The sequence below is a fragment of the Pipistrellus kuhlii genome, unplaced genomic scaffold, assembly GCF_014108245.1.
Source record: "Pipistrellus kuhlii isolate mPipKuh1 unplaced genomic scaffold, mPipKuh1.p scaffold_m20_p_99, whole genome shotgun sequence".
NCBI lineage: Eukaryota > Metazoa > Chordata > Mammalia > Chiroptera > Vespertilionidae > Pipistrellus > Pipistrellus kuhlii.
Window position 1 is genome coordinate 65,331 of NW_023425605.1, and position 16,205 is coordinate 81,535.

The window sequence follows — 16,205 nt, forward strand, 5'->3', positions numbered from 1 at the left end:
GAAGGGGAGGGGAGGGAGGAGGGGAGGAGGGAGGGGAGGGGAGGGAGGGGAGGGGAGGGAGGGGAGGGAAGGGAAGGGAAGGGAAGGGAAGGAGATGGAATTTGGTGGAACACAGAGTTGGCTTCTGCAGGGCCGTCTGGGATGAACTTGGTCGGAGACACTGGTGTCACAGAGGCTGTTTCGCCGGTGAGAGGCGGGGTCCTGGCCTGGAGCCCTGGGGGGAGCGAGCAGAGGAGGCAGCACCAGGAGGAATGCCAGTGCGTTGGCAAGGAGAGGAGGAGCAGATGGGCGCGGAGGGGCGCGCCTCGGGCCTTGGCAGCGGCTCCGGCCTCGTAGCGGACGCGCTGTGTTTTCCTTTCAGCGAAGCGGCTCCCGCTCGGCGGTGGGCCTCTGGCACGGAGGACGGTTCCCACGGAGCGGAGCGGGAACGGGCGGGTACGCGCCCAGGGGGCCGTGATTACCGTGAGCGACTGAAACCGGCTCTTATCCCCGGTAAACAGGGGGGTCGGGTATTAACGGGCGCCTCCGGCTGCGGGGGGGGGGGGGGGGGGGGGGGGGGGAGGGCCAGGACAGCCCCTTGTCATGTCACTGACTTCATTTTTTTTCTCATTTTTTTTATTAAGGTATTATATGTGTACATACCTAACTCTGGGGAGGGAGGGCATGTAATGGGGGGGGCGGGGGTGAAGATTGGTTAGGTATGTCACTGACTGTGTTATCCTGTGTAACCGTGTGGGGGCGGGACACGTGTCCATGTGGGCTCCGTGTTCCTGCTGGGACATCCAGCCAGTTCCGTGTCAGACGATTCCCCCCCCCCCCCAGAAGCTTGGGTCACCCACCACCTGCAGAGTCTGGGCGTCAGGAGTACACAGACTCCCTGGAAACTGGAGATCATTTTTCTTTTAATGTTTGTATTGACGTGGGGTCTTCTGTTCCCTCTTCACTCCCTCTGCAACCAATGGTGTTTCTTACAAGGACACCCCTCGTTTATCTATCCACTAGAGGCCCTGTGCACGGATTCACTCACTGGCGGGTCCCTCAGCCTGGCCTGCGTGCTCCCTGAGGGAGAACTAGTTTCAGCCCAATCCCAGCAGGCAGGCCGAGGGACCCCCGGTGCAAGAATCTGTGCACCGAGCCTCTAGTTTGCATATTAATATGAGATCTTTGGTTAGTCTCTTCCCGTCCTCCCCCCTTCCCTCTGAGAGTCATCAGTCTGTTCCAGGTTTCCATGCCTATGTGTTGAGCGTCTGCCCCCTGGTGGTCAGTGGGTGTCACACTCAATTGAATGGCTGAACAGTCCTTGGGCAGGAGCAGACCGGCCAGACCCGGGAGGAAACCGGGATGGAGTGAGGAGCTGAGGCCAGCCTCCCCGCGAGAGGACGCAGACTCCGAGGAGGCCAGCTCTCCCGCTGGGCCCCCCCGCCCAACGATGTGTCCCCCACGGGAGCCTTCCGGAAAGCGCTGAGAACGCTGCCCCAGGTTGGGGTCTGAGCACCGTGACCAAGGCCACTCGGTCTGAGTTGATTAACAGTGACCATCCCGGGCCCCTCTCCTGGGGACGGCGCGGGCCACAGAGAGGTGCCCCCTGCGGGCTCTGGGGGATTAACCGTCCCCTGACCTCCTGGTCCGAGTGGAGGAAGACACCCCGGGAGTGATGGCTGGAGGGGCCTGAGCCTGACAGGCAGCCACAGAGGGCCTTCCCGGCCCGCCCCGCGGTGAGGACGGTCCCCCGCGGTGAGGACGGTCCCCCGCGGTGAGGACGGTCCTCCGCGGTGAGGACGGTCCGCCCCGCGGTGAGGACGGTCCCCCGCGGTGAGGACGGTCCTCCACGGTGAGGACGGTCCTCCGCGGTGAGGACGGTCCGCCCCGCGGTGAGGACGGTCCTCCGCGGTGAGGACGGTCCCCCGCGGTGAGGACGGCCCCCCGCGGTGAGGACGGTCCGCCCCGCGGTGAGGACGGCCCGCCCCGCGGTGAGGACGGTCCTCCGCGGTGAGACGGTCCCCCGCGGTGAGACGGTCCCCCGAGGTGAGGACGGTCCTCCCCGCGGTGAGGACGGTCCCCGCGGTGAGGACGGTCCCCCGAGGTGAGGACGGTCCTCCCGCGGTGAGGACGGTTCCCCCCGCGGTGAGGACGGTCCCCCGAGGTGAGGACGGTCCCCCGCGGTGAGGACGGTCCCCCGCGGTGAGGACGGTCCCCCCGAGGTGAGGACGGTCCTCCACGGTGAGGACGGTCCCCGCGGTGAGGACGGTCCCCCGAGGTGAGGACGGTCCCCCGCGGGAGGACGGTCCGCCCGCGGTGAGGACGGTCCTCACGGTGAGGACGGTCCCCCGCGGTGAGGACGGTCCCCCGAGGTGAGGACGGTCCCCCGCGGTGAGGATGGTCCGCCCCGCGGTGTGAGGACGGCCCGTCCCGCGGTGAGGACGGTCCCCCGCGGTGAGGACGGTCCCCCGCGGTGAGGACGGTCCCCCGAGGTGAGGACGGTCCCCCGCGTGAGGACGGTCCCCGCGGTTGAGGACGGTCCCCCGCGGTGAGGACGGTCCGCCCCGCGTTGAGGATGGTCTGCCCCGCGGTGAGGACGGTCCAGACCGGCCAGACCCGGGAGGAAAACCGGGATGGAGTGAGGAGCTGAGGCCAGCCTCCCAGCGAGAGGACGCAGACTCCGAGGAGGCCAGCTCTCCCGCTGGGCCCCCCCGGTCCCCGATGTGTCCCCCACGGGAGCCGAGGCCCCCTCCGCCTTCCGGAAAGCGCTGAGAACGCTGCCCCAGGTTGGGGTCTGACACCGTGACCAAGGCCACTCGGTCTGAGTTGATTAACAGTGACCATCCCGGCCCCTCTCCCGGGGACGGCGCGGGCCACAGAGAGGTGCCCCCTGCGGGCTCTGGGGGGATTAACCGTCCCTGACCTCCTGGTCCTAGTGGAGGAAGACACCCCGGGAGTGATGGCTGGAAGGGCCTGAGCCTGACAGGCAGCCCACAGAGGGCCTTCCCGGCCCGCCCCGCGGTGAGGACGGTCCCCCGCGGTGAGGACGGTCCCCCGCGGTGAGGACGGTCCTCCACGGTGAGGACGTCCCGCGGTGAGGACGGTCCCCCGCGGTGAGACAGGTCCTCCACTGGAGACGGTCCCCCGCGGTGAGGACGGTCCTCCACGGTGAGGACGGTCCCCGCGTGAGGACGGTCCCCCGCGGTGAGGACGGTCCCGCCCCGCGGTGAGGACGGTCCCCCGCGGTGAGGACGGTCCCCCGCGGTGAGGACGGTCCGCCCCGCGGTGAGGACGGTCCTCCACGGTGAGGACGGTCCCCCGCGGTGAGGACGGTCCCCCGCGGTGAGGACGGTCCGCCCCGCGGTGAGGACGGTCCCCCGCGGTGAGGACGGTCCCCCCGCGGTGAGGACGGTCCCCCGCGGTGAGGACGGTCCGCCCCGCGGTGAGGACGGTCCTCCGCGGTGAGGAACGGCCCGCCCCGCGGTGAGGACGGTCCCCCGCGGTGAGGACGGTCCCCCGAGGTGAGGACGGTCCGCCCCGCGGTGAGGACGGTCCCCCGAGGTGAGGACGGTCCCCGCGGTGAGGACGGTCCCCCGCGGTGAGGACGGTCCGCCCCGCGGTGAGGACGGTCCCCCCGCGGTGAGGACGGTCCCCCGAGGTGAGGACGGTCCGCCCCGCGGTGAGGGCGGTCCCCCGAGGTGAGGACGGTCCCCGCGGTGAGGACGGTCCCCCGCGGTGAGGACGGTCCCCCGCGGTGAGGACGGTCCGCCCCGCGGTGAGGACGGTCCTCCGCGGTGAGGACGGTCCCGCGAGGTGAGGACGGTCCTCCGCGGTGAGGACGGTCCCCCGAGGTGAGGACGGTCCGCCCCGCGGTGAGGATGGTCTGCCCCGCGGTGAGGACGGTCCGCCCCGCGGTGAGGACGGTCCCCCGCGGTGAGGACGGTCCCCTGCGGTGAGGACGGTCCCCCGAGGTGAGGACGGTCCCCCGCGGTGAGGACGGTCCCCCGCGGTGAGGACGGTCCGCCCCGCGGTGAGGACGGTCCTCCACAGTGAGGAGGACGGTCCCCCGCGGTGAGGACGGTCCTCTGCGGTGAGGACGGTCCGCCCCGCGGTGAGGACGGTCCCCCGCGGTGAGGACGGTCCTCTGCGGTGAGGACGGTCCGCCCCGCGGTGAGGACGGTCCCCCGCGGTGAGGACGGTCCGCCCCGCGGTGAGGACGGTCCCCCGCGGTGAGGACGGTCCCCCGCGGTGAGGACGGTCCCCCGCGGTGAGGACGGTCCCCGCGGTGAGGGCGGTCCCCCGCGGTGAGGACGGTCCCCCGCGGTGAGGACGGTCCCCCGCGGTGAGGACGGTCCGCCCCGCGGTGAGGATGGTCTGCCCAGCGGTGAGGACGGTCCAGACCGGCCAGACCCGGGAGGAAACCGGGATGGAGTGAGGAGCTGAGGCCAGCCTCCCAGCGAGAGGACGCAGACTCGAGGAGGCCAGCTCTCCCGCTGGGCCCCCCGGTCCCCGATGTGTCCCCCACGGGAGCCGAGGCCCCCCTCCGCCTTCCGGAAAGCGCTGAGAACGCTGCCCCAGGTTGGGGTCTGAGCACCGTGACCAAGGCCACTCGGTCTGAGTTGATTAACAGTGACCATCCCGGGCCCCTCTCCCGGGACGGCGCGGGCCACAGAGAGGTGCCCCCCTGCGGGCTCTGGGGGGATTAACCGTCCCCTGACCTCCTGGTCCTAGTGGAGGAAGACACCCCGGGAGTGATGGCTGGAGGGGCCTGAGCCTGACAGGCAGCCGCAGAGGGCCTTCCCGGCCCGCCCCACGGTGAGGACGGCCCGCCCCGCGGTGAGGACGGTCCCCTGCGGTGAGGACGGCCCGCCCCGCGGTGAGGACGGTCCCCCGCGGTGAGGACGGTCCGCCCCGCGGTGAGGACGGTCCCCCGAGGTGAGGACGGTCCCCCGCGGTGAGGACGGTCCGCCCCGCGGTGAGGACGGTCCTCCACGGTGAGGACGGTCCCCCGCGGTGAGGACGGTCCCCCGCGGTGAGGACGGTCGCCCCGCGGTGAGGACGGTCCCCCGCGGTGAGGACGGTCCCCCGCGGTGAGGACGGTCCGCCCCGCGGTGAGGACGGTCCTCCACGGGGAGGACGGTCCCCCGCGGTGAGGACGGTCCCCCGCGGTGAGGACGGTCCGCCCCGCGGTGAGGACGGTCCCCCGCGGTGAGGACGGTCCCCCGCGGTGAGGACGGTCCGCCCCGCGGTGAGGACGGTCCTCCGCGGTGAGGACGGCCCGCCGCGGTGAGGACGGTCCCCCGCGGTGAGGACGGTCCCCGAGGTGAGGACGGTCCGCCCCGCGGTGAGGACGGTCCCCCGAGGTGAGGGACGGTCCCCCGCGGTGAGGACGGTCCCCCGCGGTGAGGACGGTCCGCCCCGCGGTGAGGACGGTCCCCCGCGTGAGGACGGTCCCCCGAGGATGAGGACGGTCCGCCCCGCGGTGAGGGCGGTCCCCCGAGGTGAGGACGGTCCCCCGCGGTGAGGACGGTCCCCCGCGGTGAGGACGGTCCCCGCGGTGAGGACGGTCCGCCCCGCGGTGAGGACGGTCTGCCCCGCGGTGAGGACGGGCCCCCGGGTGAGGAACGTGCCCCCGCGGTGAGGAACGTCCCCCCCCCCACCGAGAAGAGGACCAACCCCCCACCGGTGAGGCGGTCCGCCCCGCGGTGAGGCGGTCCGCCCCGAGGTGAGGACGGTCCACCCACGGTGAGACCGTCCACCACGGTGAGGACGGTCCCCTGCGGTGAGGAGTCCCCCCAGCGGTGAGAGACGGTCCCCCCCGCGTGAGGACGGTCCACCGCGGTGAGGACGGTCCCACGCGGTGAGGACGGCAGCCCCGCGGTGAGGACGGTCCCCCCGCGCTGAGGACGGTCCGCCCGCGGTGAGGACGTCCCCCGCGGTGAGGACGGTCCCACCGCGGTGAGGACGGTCCTTCGCGGTGAGGACGGTCCGCCCGCGGGTGAGGACGGTCCCCCGAGTGAGGACGGTCCCCCGCGGTGAGGACGGTCCGCCGCGGTGAGGACGGTCAGACCCGCGGTGAGGACGTGGGTTTCTGCCCCGCGGTGAGGACGGTCCAGACCGGCCAGACCCGGGAGGAAACCGGGATGGAGTGAGGAGCTGAGGCCAGCCTCCCAGCGAGAGGACGCAGACTCCGAGGAGGCCAGCTCTCCCGCTGGGCCCCCCCGGTCCCCGATGTGTCCCCCACGGGAGCCGAGGCCCCCTCCGCCTTCCGGAAAGCGCTGAGAACGCTGCCCCAGGTTGGGGTCTGAGCACCGTGACCAAGGCCACTCGGTCTGAGTTGATTAACAGTGACCATCCCGGGCCCCTCTCCCGGGGACGGCGCGGGCCACAGAGAGGTGCCCCCTGCGGGCTCTGGGGGGGATTAACCGTCCCCTGACCTCCTGGTCCGAGTGGAGGAAGACACCCCGGGAGTGATGGCTGGAGGGGCCTGAGCCTGACAGGCAGCCACAGAGGGCCTTCCCGGCCCGCCCCGCGGTGAGGACGGTCCCCCGCGGTGAGGACGGTCCTCCGCGGTGAGGACGGTCCGCCCCGCGGTGAGGACGGTCCCCCGCGGTGAGGACGGTCCTCCACGGTGAGGACGGTCCTCCGCGGTGAGGACGGTCCGCCCCGCGGTGAGGACGGTCCTCCGCGGTGAGGACGGTCCCCCGCGGTGAGGACGGTCCCCCGCGGTGAGGACGGTCCGCCCCGCGGTGAGGACGGCCCGCCCGCGGTGAGGACGGTCCTCCGCGGTGAGGATGGTCCCCCGCGGTGAGGACGGTCCCCCGCGGTGAGGACGGTCCGCCCCGCGGTTGAGGACGGTCCTCCGCGGTGAGGATGGTCCCCCGAGGTGAGGACGGTCCCCCGCGGTGAGGATGGTCCGCCCCGCGGTGAGGACGGCCCGCCCCGCGGTGAGGACGGTCCCCCGCGGTGAGGACGGTCCCCCGCGGTGAGGACGGTCCCCCGAGGTGAGGACGGTCCCCCGCGGTGAGGACGGTCCCCCGCGGTGAGGACGGTCCCCCGCGGTGAGGACGGTCCGCCCCGCGGTGAGGATGGTCTGCCCCGCGGTGAGGACGGTCCAGACCGGCCAGACCCGGGAGGAAACCGGGATGGAGTGAGGAGCTGAGGCCAGCCTCCCAGCGAGAGGACGCAGACTCCGAGGAGGCCAGCTCTCCCGCTGGGCCCCCCCGGTCCCCGATGTGTCCCCCACGGGAGCCGAGGCCCCCCTCCGCCTTCCGGAAAGCGCTGAGAACGCTGCCCCAGGTTGGGGTCTGAGCACCGTGACCAAGGCCACTCGGTCTGAGTTGATTAACAGTGACCATCCCGGGCCCCTCTCCCGGGGACGGCGCGGGCCACAGAGAGGTGCCCCCTGCGGGCTCTGGGGGGATTAACCGTCCCCTGACCTCCTGGTCCTAGTGGAGGAAGACACCCCGGGAGTGATGGCTGGAGGGGCCTGAGCCTGACAGGCAGCCGCAGAGGGCCTTCCCGGCCCGCCCCGCGGTGAGGACGGCCCGCCCCGCGGTGAGGACGGTCCCCCGCGGTGAGGACGGCCCGCCCCGCGGTGAGGACGGTCCCCCGCGGTGAGGACGGTCCGCCCCGCGGTGAGGACGGTCCCCCGAGGTGAGGACGGTCCCCCGCGGTGAGGACGGTCCGCCCCGCGGTGAGGACGGTCCTCCGCGGTGAGGACGGTCCCCCGCGGTGAGGACAGTCCCCCGCGGTGAGGACGGTCCGCCCCGCGGTGAGGACGGCCCGTCCCGCGGTGAGGACGGTCCCCCGCGGTGAGGACGGTCCCCCGCGGTGAGGACGGTCCCCCGCGGTGAGGACGGTCCGCCCCGCGGTTGAGGACGGTCCTCCGCAGTGAGGACGGCCCGCCCCGCGGTGAGGACGGTCCCCCGCGGTGAGGACGGTCCCCCGAGGTGAGGACGGTCCGCCCCGCGGTGAGGACGGTCCCCCGAGGTGAGGACGGTCCCCCGCGGTGAGGACGGTCCCCCGCGGGGAGGACGGTCCGCCCCGCGGTGAGGACGGTCCCCCGCGGTGAGGACGGTCCCCCGAGGTGAGGACGGTCCGCCCCGCGGTGAGGGCGGTCCCCCGAGGTGAGGACGGTCCCCCGCGGTGAGGACGGTCCCCCGCGGTGAGGACGGTCCCCCGCGGTGAGGACGGTCCGCCCCGCGGTGAGGACGGTCCTCCGCGGTGAGGACGGTCCCCCGAGGTGAGGACGGTCCTCCGCGGTGAGGACGGTCCCCCGAGGTGAGGACGGTCCGCCCCGCGGTGAGGATGGTCTGCCCCGCGGTGAGGACGGTCCGCCCGCGGTGAGGACGGTCCCCCGCGGTGAGGACGGTCCCCTGCGGTGAGGACGGTCCCCCGAGGTGAGGACGGTCCCCCGCGGTGAGGACGGTCCCCCGCGGTGAGGACGGTCCGCCCCGCGGTGAGGACGGTCCTCCACGGTGAGGACGGTCCCCCGCGGTGAGGACGGTCCTCTGCGGTGAGGACGGTCCGCCCCGCGGTGAGGACGGTCCCCCGCGGTGAGGACGGTCCTCTGCGGTGAGGACGGTCCGCCCCGCGGTGAGGACGGTCCCCCGCGGTGAGGACGGTCCCCCGCGGTGAGGACGGTCCTCTGCGGTGAGGACGGTCCGCCCCGCGGTGAGGACGGTCCCCCGCGGTGAGGACGGTCCTCCGCGGTGAGGATGGTCCGCCCCGCGGTGAGGACGGCCGGCCCGGTGAGAAGTTGCCGCATCCTCAAAGCCTCTGGTGGCTTCCGTGTCCAGACGTCGCCATGACACGAACCACAAACTTACTGAGCGCCCCATGCCCCTGCAGTGCAGTTGGGGGGCCTTGGACTGGACCTTGGAGGGAGGAGGAGGGCGGAGGAGGGGGTGATGTGACAGGGGATGCCCTCCTCCAGGGACCCTTAGGCCTCACCGCCTGTGTGTGCTGGTCCGTGGCCGATGCTGGGACACTTACAGAGGACACGTCTGGTCCCGGGCAGGGTCCCGGGCAGGGGTCCCGGGTAGGGGTCCCAGGCAGGGTTCAGGCAGGGTCCTGGGCAGGGGTCCCAGAGGGACACGGAGGTGGACAATCTGAGGTCATCCCCTCCCTCTGCCGCCTGCATTCACGTGGAGATGACTGAACAGGCAGGAAGGGGGGGGGGGGGAGAGAGAACCGACAAACATGTGTGCACACATGCACAGTGTGGACACGGACAATCGGTGGTGAGAGGGAGGCGGGGGCTGGACGAGGTCAGTGGGGGGAAGGTAATACTCCCAACAACAAAGATGTCCAGGGCCCTGCGGGAGGAGGGAGGGAGGGAGGGAGGGAGGAGGCCGCTGGGCAGTGGGCGCTGGGCCTGGCGCCGTTGGCGGGACCACGGCCTCCGGGCAGGCAGCCCCGACCCTCCCCCTGCCGGTCACTCGGGATCTGGAATCCCCGCGTTCCCGCTGCTGCTTTTCTTTAATATGTGGTTTGTATTTTTTTTTAATATATTTTCATCGATGTCAGAGAGGAAGAGAGTGAGAGATAGAAATATCCATGATGAGAGAGAATCGTGGATCGGCTGCCTCCTGCACGCCCCCTACTGGAGGTCGAGCCCACAGCCCAGGCCTGTACCCTTGACTGGAATCGAACCTGGATCCTTCAGCCCACAGCCCAGCGCTCTATCCACTGGGCCACATCGGCCAGGGCCCGGCTGCTTCTACCACCTCCCCACCCCACGCACAGGAGGCGCGCACCCAGACACGAAAGCCACGCGGGAGGCGCTCTGCGCAGTCAGACAGGTTTATTGAGGCTGGGACGGGCCCTCCCCCGCCCCGGGGGGCCGGAGGGGGGAGGCTGGGGGAGCGCCCGAGGGAAGGCGGGTGTGGGGTCCAGGCTGCTGCCTAGGTCCCGACGGGCACCCCCAGGCTGGGAGCCGCGGGCAGCCCTCAGCGTTCATCTCCGTGCCCGTCCTGGTCGGGGTGAGTGGGGGACGGGAGCCGGTGAAGGCGGGGACGGGAGCCGGTGAAGGAGGGGACGGGAGCCGGTGGCGGGCCGGGGCCGGCGCTCAGTACAGGCCGTAGGGCCAGTACCGCCGGTAGTTCAGGCAGCCGCCGTAGCCGTAGCCGCAGCCGTAGCCCACGGGCGAGTAGGTGCTGCCGTAGCCGCAGCCCACGCTGTAGCCCAGCGGGTAGCCGTAGCTGCCCCAGTAGCAGCCGGGGAAGACGGCGCCCGAGAAGTTGCCGAAGCCGCCGCAGAGCATGGCGTCCGTGTGGCTGTCCGAGTGGCGGTGGAGGAGGCGGAGTGGAGGTGCTGGAGGAGCTGGTGCTGTGCTGCTCCCGGGGCCGCCCTTTTATCCCCGGCGGGCGGGCCGGCGGGCGGGCGGGGCGGCGGGCGGGCGGGCGGCACGCCGCGTGGCACCGTCTGCGTCCGGGAAGCTCGTTAACGGCTCTCAGATGTCCTTCCAGCGGAGGGCGCTCCCGGCGGGTCCCCGGGGGGGGGGGTCTCCCTGGATGGGGGGGGGGGGGCTGGACGTGGGACGAGGCACGGACACGCGTGGCCTGAGGCGCCCCGTGGGCCGTGGCCAGCCCCGTGCCAGCCTCCTGCCCCGGAGCCCACAGACACGCAGGGACACGCAGGGACACCAGGAGCTCCGGGAGCCGTGCTGAGTCAGCGTGAGCCGTGCTGAGTCAGCGTGTGGATGAAAGCTTAGCACATGGGGCCCCTCAGAGCCAGGTCAGGGTTACTGGGTGAAGGGGTTCCCACAGATGTGACGGGAGATCTGACGGGTGGGGGGCACTCGGACCACATACAGACCTGGGACACAGAAACCCACACCTGACCCCCCCGAGCCTGCTGGCCGGGGCACCGGTGCCCTTAATTAAAAGGGTTCGGGGGGGGGGGGGGCGGCAGTGGGCAAGGCCCTGCGACGGGCTCGTCGGAAAGACCCTTTTCATTTATTTCCTCTGCTGAGAGCCCCCGTTTGGAAACTGGTTGGATGTTTTTCTATCACAGACCTCTCCCCATGACCCCAACATCACACTGCCGCCCGCGGCCCAGACGAGCCCGCATGCCATTGTGAAGAAATAAGAACGTTTAAATTAAAAGTGTTAAATGTGCGACTTGATCCTAGACACAAATTATCAAACAGCTGTGATGTGCGGGTCTGATAAACTTTTTAAAGCAAATATTGAAAAAAATAACAGAAAAACACGTGTGGAATTTTACCCTACAGTGTGTGTGTGTGTGTGTGTGTGTTTTATTTCCTATCAGGCGAATGAAGCCAGACGCCTGTCCAAGCTGACGGCCTGGGACGGCCAGGTAACGCCGTCAAATGGACAGTTTCCTCTCCGGGGCCACACGCCCGGGGCAGGGAGCAAAGCCGCCCCTCTCCCCGCAGACGTTTGGTCTCAAATGGGAAGTCACAGAGCGACACCACCCATCAGAGCAAGAGGAACAACCGTAATAATCTGAACAATAAAGACTTATTTAAAGAAAAGAAAGAAGAAAGAAAGAAAGAAAGAAAGAAAGAAAGAAGAAAGAAGGAGGAGGGAGTGAGGGGAGGAGGGGAGGGAGGGATGGAGGGAGGAACGAAAAAGGAAGGAAAGAAAGAAAGAAAGAAATAAGAAGAGGAGAAAGGAAGAAAGATAGAAAGCAAGGAAAAGGAGAGATAGGAGAGGGAGAGAGAGAGAGGGATGGAGGAGTGGAAGAAAGAAAAGAGAGAGAGAGAGGAAGAAGAAGAAGAAGAGAGGGAAGGAAGGAAGGAAGAAAGCCGGTGTGAAGAAAGAAGAAGAAAGGAAAAAGAAGAAAAGGAGAAAGAAAGAGAAAAGCAGAAAAGAAAGAAAAGAAAAAGAAAGCAAAAGGAAGAAAGAAAAGAGAACGAAAAGAAAAAGAAAGAAAGAAGAAAGAAAGAAGAGAAGAAAGAGAAAAGAAGAAGGAAGAAAGGAAAGAAGAAAGAAGAAAGAGAGAAAGAAAGGAAGGGAAAAGAAGGAAAGAAGAAGGAAAGAAAAGGAAAAAGAGAAAGAAAAGAAAGGAAGAGAAAGAAAGAAAGGAAGAGGAAACAAAGAAAAGAGAAGGAAGGAAGAAGGAGGAAAGAAAGGAAGAAGAAAGGAAAGAAGGAAAGAAGAAAGAAAGAAAGAAAGAAAGAAAGAAAGAAAGAAAGAAAGAAAGAAAGAAAGAAAGAAAGAAAGAAAGAAAGAAAGAGAAAGAAAGAAAGAAGAAAGAAAGGGAAACAGAAGGCTAATTGGGGTCGGGCGGCCCGGGTGGTTGTCCCCGGGCGGCCAGCGCCCTGCAGGAGGGACGCAGCGTGCCACCGGAGGGCGGGGCCTGAGGCTCGGGCGGTGTGTGACCCACTGACCCCCCACCTGCTCAGGATTTTCCTCCGGCTACCGCGGCCGAGGCGGAAATTCCGGGGGCACCGGCGACCGCAGGGTGAGCCCGGGATGGGGAGACGCGTGGACGACGCAGAGCTGCACAGCGTCCCCCCCGCTAATGGGCGGTGACCGCAGAGGCCGCGCTGCCCTCCGCCCCACAGCCCGGCCCCGGTGACTCAGCATCCAGGTCCTGTGGCCACCGCTCAGCCGCCAGGGAGCCAGTGCCCGTCACCCCTAAACCGCAAACACCCCAAAGCCAGCCCTGCCGGAGGCACACAGGAGCACGGCACCTCCCACGTGGTCACCCCCTCGGCCTCATCGGACAGAGGGGCGGGCGGGCGGGCGGCCGGGGGCAGAGAGAGCCCGGGCGGAGGCTGGCAGCACTGCACCCGCCATGGCCAGACGGTCTGAACGCGCCAGCGTCAATTACGAGGCTCAGTTCCAACGCGTTCCTCTGCCGCCTCTTTACCAGCTCAGAGGCTGGCTTTGCCGCGGGCAAAATACCAGCTGGGTGTCTGCGCAGCAACGGTGAACAAGAAGTGAAATATGAAGTCTTCCCGGCCTCTGGGCCCGTGGCTGAGCACCGACCTGTGAGCCAGGAGGTCAGGGTTCGATGCCCCGTCAGGGCACAGGCCCGGGTTGGGGGCTCCATCCCCAGTGTGGGGCGTGCAGGAGGCAGCCGGTCCATGATTCTCTCTCATCCCTGATGTTTCTCTTTTTCTCTCCTTCTCCCTTCCTCTCTGAAATCAATAAAAATTATATATTTTTTTTAAATATGATGTGTTTTAAAAACTTGAACCCCACTTACAGGATCTAAGTTTTGTCTAGAAATTCTAACACAAAATTAATTAAGGGGAAAACAGTATCACCAAATCATTCAACAACGAAACGAGCAGCTGGCTGAGTCCTGCTTTGGGCCGAAGGAAGCGTGACTCTGACTCGGTTTACCCCAGGGGGACCCAGGCTGCGGGGCCTGAAGCTCACGGTGTGGGAGCCCCCTCTGTGGAAAAGAATGCAGCCCTGAGATATAAATCACCCTGGCCGGTGCGGCTCAGTGGATAGAGCCTTGGCCTGAGGACTGGAGGGTCCCAGTTCTATTTCAGTGGAGAGCATGTGCCCAGGGGCATGCTGAGTTGCAGGCTCGATCCCCAGACGTGGCCAGGGCACACGCAGGAAACAACCACCCGATGTGACTCTCTCACATGGATGTCTCTCTGTCTCTCCCGCTCCCTCCCTCTCTCTTGGAAAAACAAACAAACATACAGACACGTAGATGCATGTAAGTAAACTAGAGGCCGGTTGCAGGAAGATTCCTGCAGTAGGGCTCTGGCAGCCGTCTGCTTCCTTCCCTCCTCCCCGCTTGCTTGCTTCTCCGCAGCTTTGCTCCCTTCTGCAGTGCTCGGCTTCCTTCTAAGGTATCTCCAGTCTTCGCTCTGCGCCTGGATATGCAAATGAACCACCATCTCAGTTGGGTTGATTTGCATACTTGCTCCTCATTGGCTTGTGGGTGTGGCTTGTGGGCGCAGTGGAGGTATGGTCCATTTGCATGCTTTCTCTTTTATTAGATGGGATAGCAAATAGTTGTTTAAATGTTACCAGGACTCACACAAAAAATTAAACACCGACAAAAAAACTCTGCAAACACCTCTCTCTGCCGAACTGTCTGACAGGCTTCTGCAGTGCGTGCCCATGGGCCAGCTCAGCTCCGCCTGCCGATGAGTCCTGGCCGATGTGACCGCCATGTTCTCGCTGGACCAGGACCCCTGGTCCTGCACCCCCATTGCCACAGACTCAGGGCGCATTGGGGAGGGGCCAGCAGCAACCCCTGGAGCCGTCCCCCCACCAGGACGGCTCGAAACGGCTTCGTCAGATGCACAGTGACTGCCGACTGTCAGTCTGCCCCCAGCACCCAAGTGACCTGTGTCTCCCACTCCCTCCCCACCCAGACCCCAAATGCCTCCCAGCGGGCAGGAGGTGGGACCCTGGGGGCCCCCCAGCAGCTCCGTCTACACCAACAGCAGCCAAAGGGCCCAACTGAGGCACGTCTCTCCCAAACTCGGGGTCACATGACAGCAGGTTAAGGAGGACGACCATCTGTTCTGTGCAATGACGCTGTGGGGCTGTCCGTGGCCGGGTGCTAAGTTTAAAGTTCATGACTCCTTTCTCTTTTTAACAACTGTGGGATGTTTCTGCTCGTGTGTCTTTGACTTCAGACAAGATCTGACGTAAAAAAAAGAGAAAGGAGTCTTGCTCTTTGCTTTCCTGTGAAGGAACAAGAGAAGTCTCGTGTAACGATGTTGACGTGCAGTCCTGTCCACTGTGGGCAATTAAACCGTGTGGTCTTCATGCCACGTTCTCAGCCTCGAAATGTGATCACTCACCAAAAGCGAGAGAGAAACCACAGGGAGCGTTTTAAAAGGGAGTTTAGAACACGTGTCAGCGGGAACTCTACAAAACGAGGTGTCTTCCCTGCACCTTTTAAACGTGCGTTTGTGCAGACACTGATGGAGCCTCTGCTGAGTTCCGGCCGCCGAGGCCCGCGGAGGTGAGCTCTGAGGTCTTTGGGACGATTAGAGATAATGAAACAGCCAGTGCAGCCCTGCCAGTGTGGCTCAGTGGATAGAGCGTCGGCCTGCAGACTTAAGGGTCCCGGGTTCGATTCCGGTCAGGGGCATGTATCTTGGTTGCAGGCTCTTTCCCAGCCCGGGCCCTGGTCAGGGTGTGTGCAGATGTGTTCCTCTCACATCTCCGTGGGTGGTCTTTCTGCCCCCACCCCCACCCCATTAGCTGAGCCCGCCTCTCTGTGACAGAGGCCCCGTCGCCGCCGACTGGGACTTCCTCCCGCCCCGTCCATGTGATTGACACCTGCCCACCGACGGGCCGCCTCCAGGAGAGGAACACGGTGCTGGGACTTGCCGTGATGCCGTGAGGCCTCCGGGCTGACTCACCACGGGCAGATGGAGGTTTCCACCAGCACCCGCCGGGCGAGTGAGTGACTGTGTGACGGTCGTAGGCCTTGCTTGGCACTCACTCGGGGGGAATTACGAGAATCACTTTCCGGGCCCCGAGACGTTCGCTGTGAACTGGGACAGACCCAGCCCGAGTCTCACTCGCCCTCTGGTTGCCCTCTGGAGGCCGGAGGTCATGTCCTTCTGATGACCCTGAACGTGACGCCTCCTCCTGCTGCCAAGTAAGACAGGACGGCAAGCACAGGCCCGGGACGTGCCATGCCATCAAAGTCCTTGCCGACCATAAACTCCACGTAAAAGCCATTAATTACGTGTAAAATGAGGACCCGTGTCACCCAGATTTCTTTTTATTGATTTCAGAGGGGAAGGGAGAGGGACAGAAAGGAGCATCCATGATGAGAGAGAACCATGGATCTGGCGCCTCCTGCACTCCCCCCACTGGGGATGGGGCCTGCACCCCGGGCCTGTGCCCCGACCGGGAATCGAACCCTGACCTCCGGGTTCACAGGTCGACGCTCAGCCCCTGAGCCACGCCGGCCGGGCACCTTTGAGGGAAGGACTCTTTCTCTGGGTCCCTGAACCTGAGGACATGCTGATCGCTGAGCTGTGGGAGTGTCCGGGGTGTGAGCACCTGGGCAGGCAGCCGGCTCCTCGGCCAGAGCCTCCGCCCACAGGTTCACAGGCCTCATGTCATGGCCTGGTGGCCAGAGCCACCATGTGTATGAGCTTCGATAGGCCGGTGCAGTGTTCCAGGCCCAGCCACATGCCACACACATGAGCTTCCATGGGCAGGTGCAGTGTTCCAGGCCCAGCCACACCCCACACACATGTATGAGCTTCCTTGGGCAGGTGCAGTGTTCCAGGCCCAGCCACACCCCCC

General features: G+C 66.4%; 1 protein-coding gene across 1 annotated transcript; it reads right to left on the reverse strand.

Annotated features, from left to right (window-relative positions):
* Window positions 1-9,983: 9,983 nt before the first annotated feature.
* Window positions 9,984-10,273, reverse strand: LOC118714149 (keratin-associated protein 8-1). The gene has a single exon (XM_036429087.2). It carries the CDS (start codon window positions 10,244-10,246, stop codon window positions 10,052-10,054), a length of 195 nt encoding a protein of 64 aa, XP_036284980.1. The 5' UTR covers window positions 10,247-10,273; the 3' UTR covers window positions 9,984-10,051.
* Between the last annotated feature and the right edge of the window lie 5,932 nt (window positions 10,274-16,205).

Excerpts from the sequence above, each read along its gene's own strand:
- LOC118714149 (XM_036429087.2), bottom strand. The coding sequence starts at position 10,246 with ATGCTCTGCGGCGGCTTCGGCAACTTCTCGGGCGCCGTCTTCCCCGGC.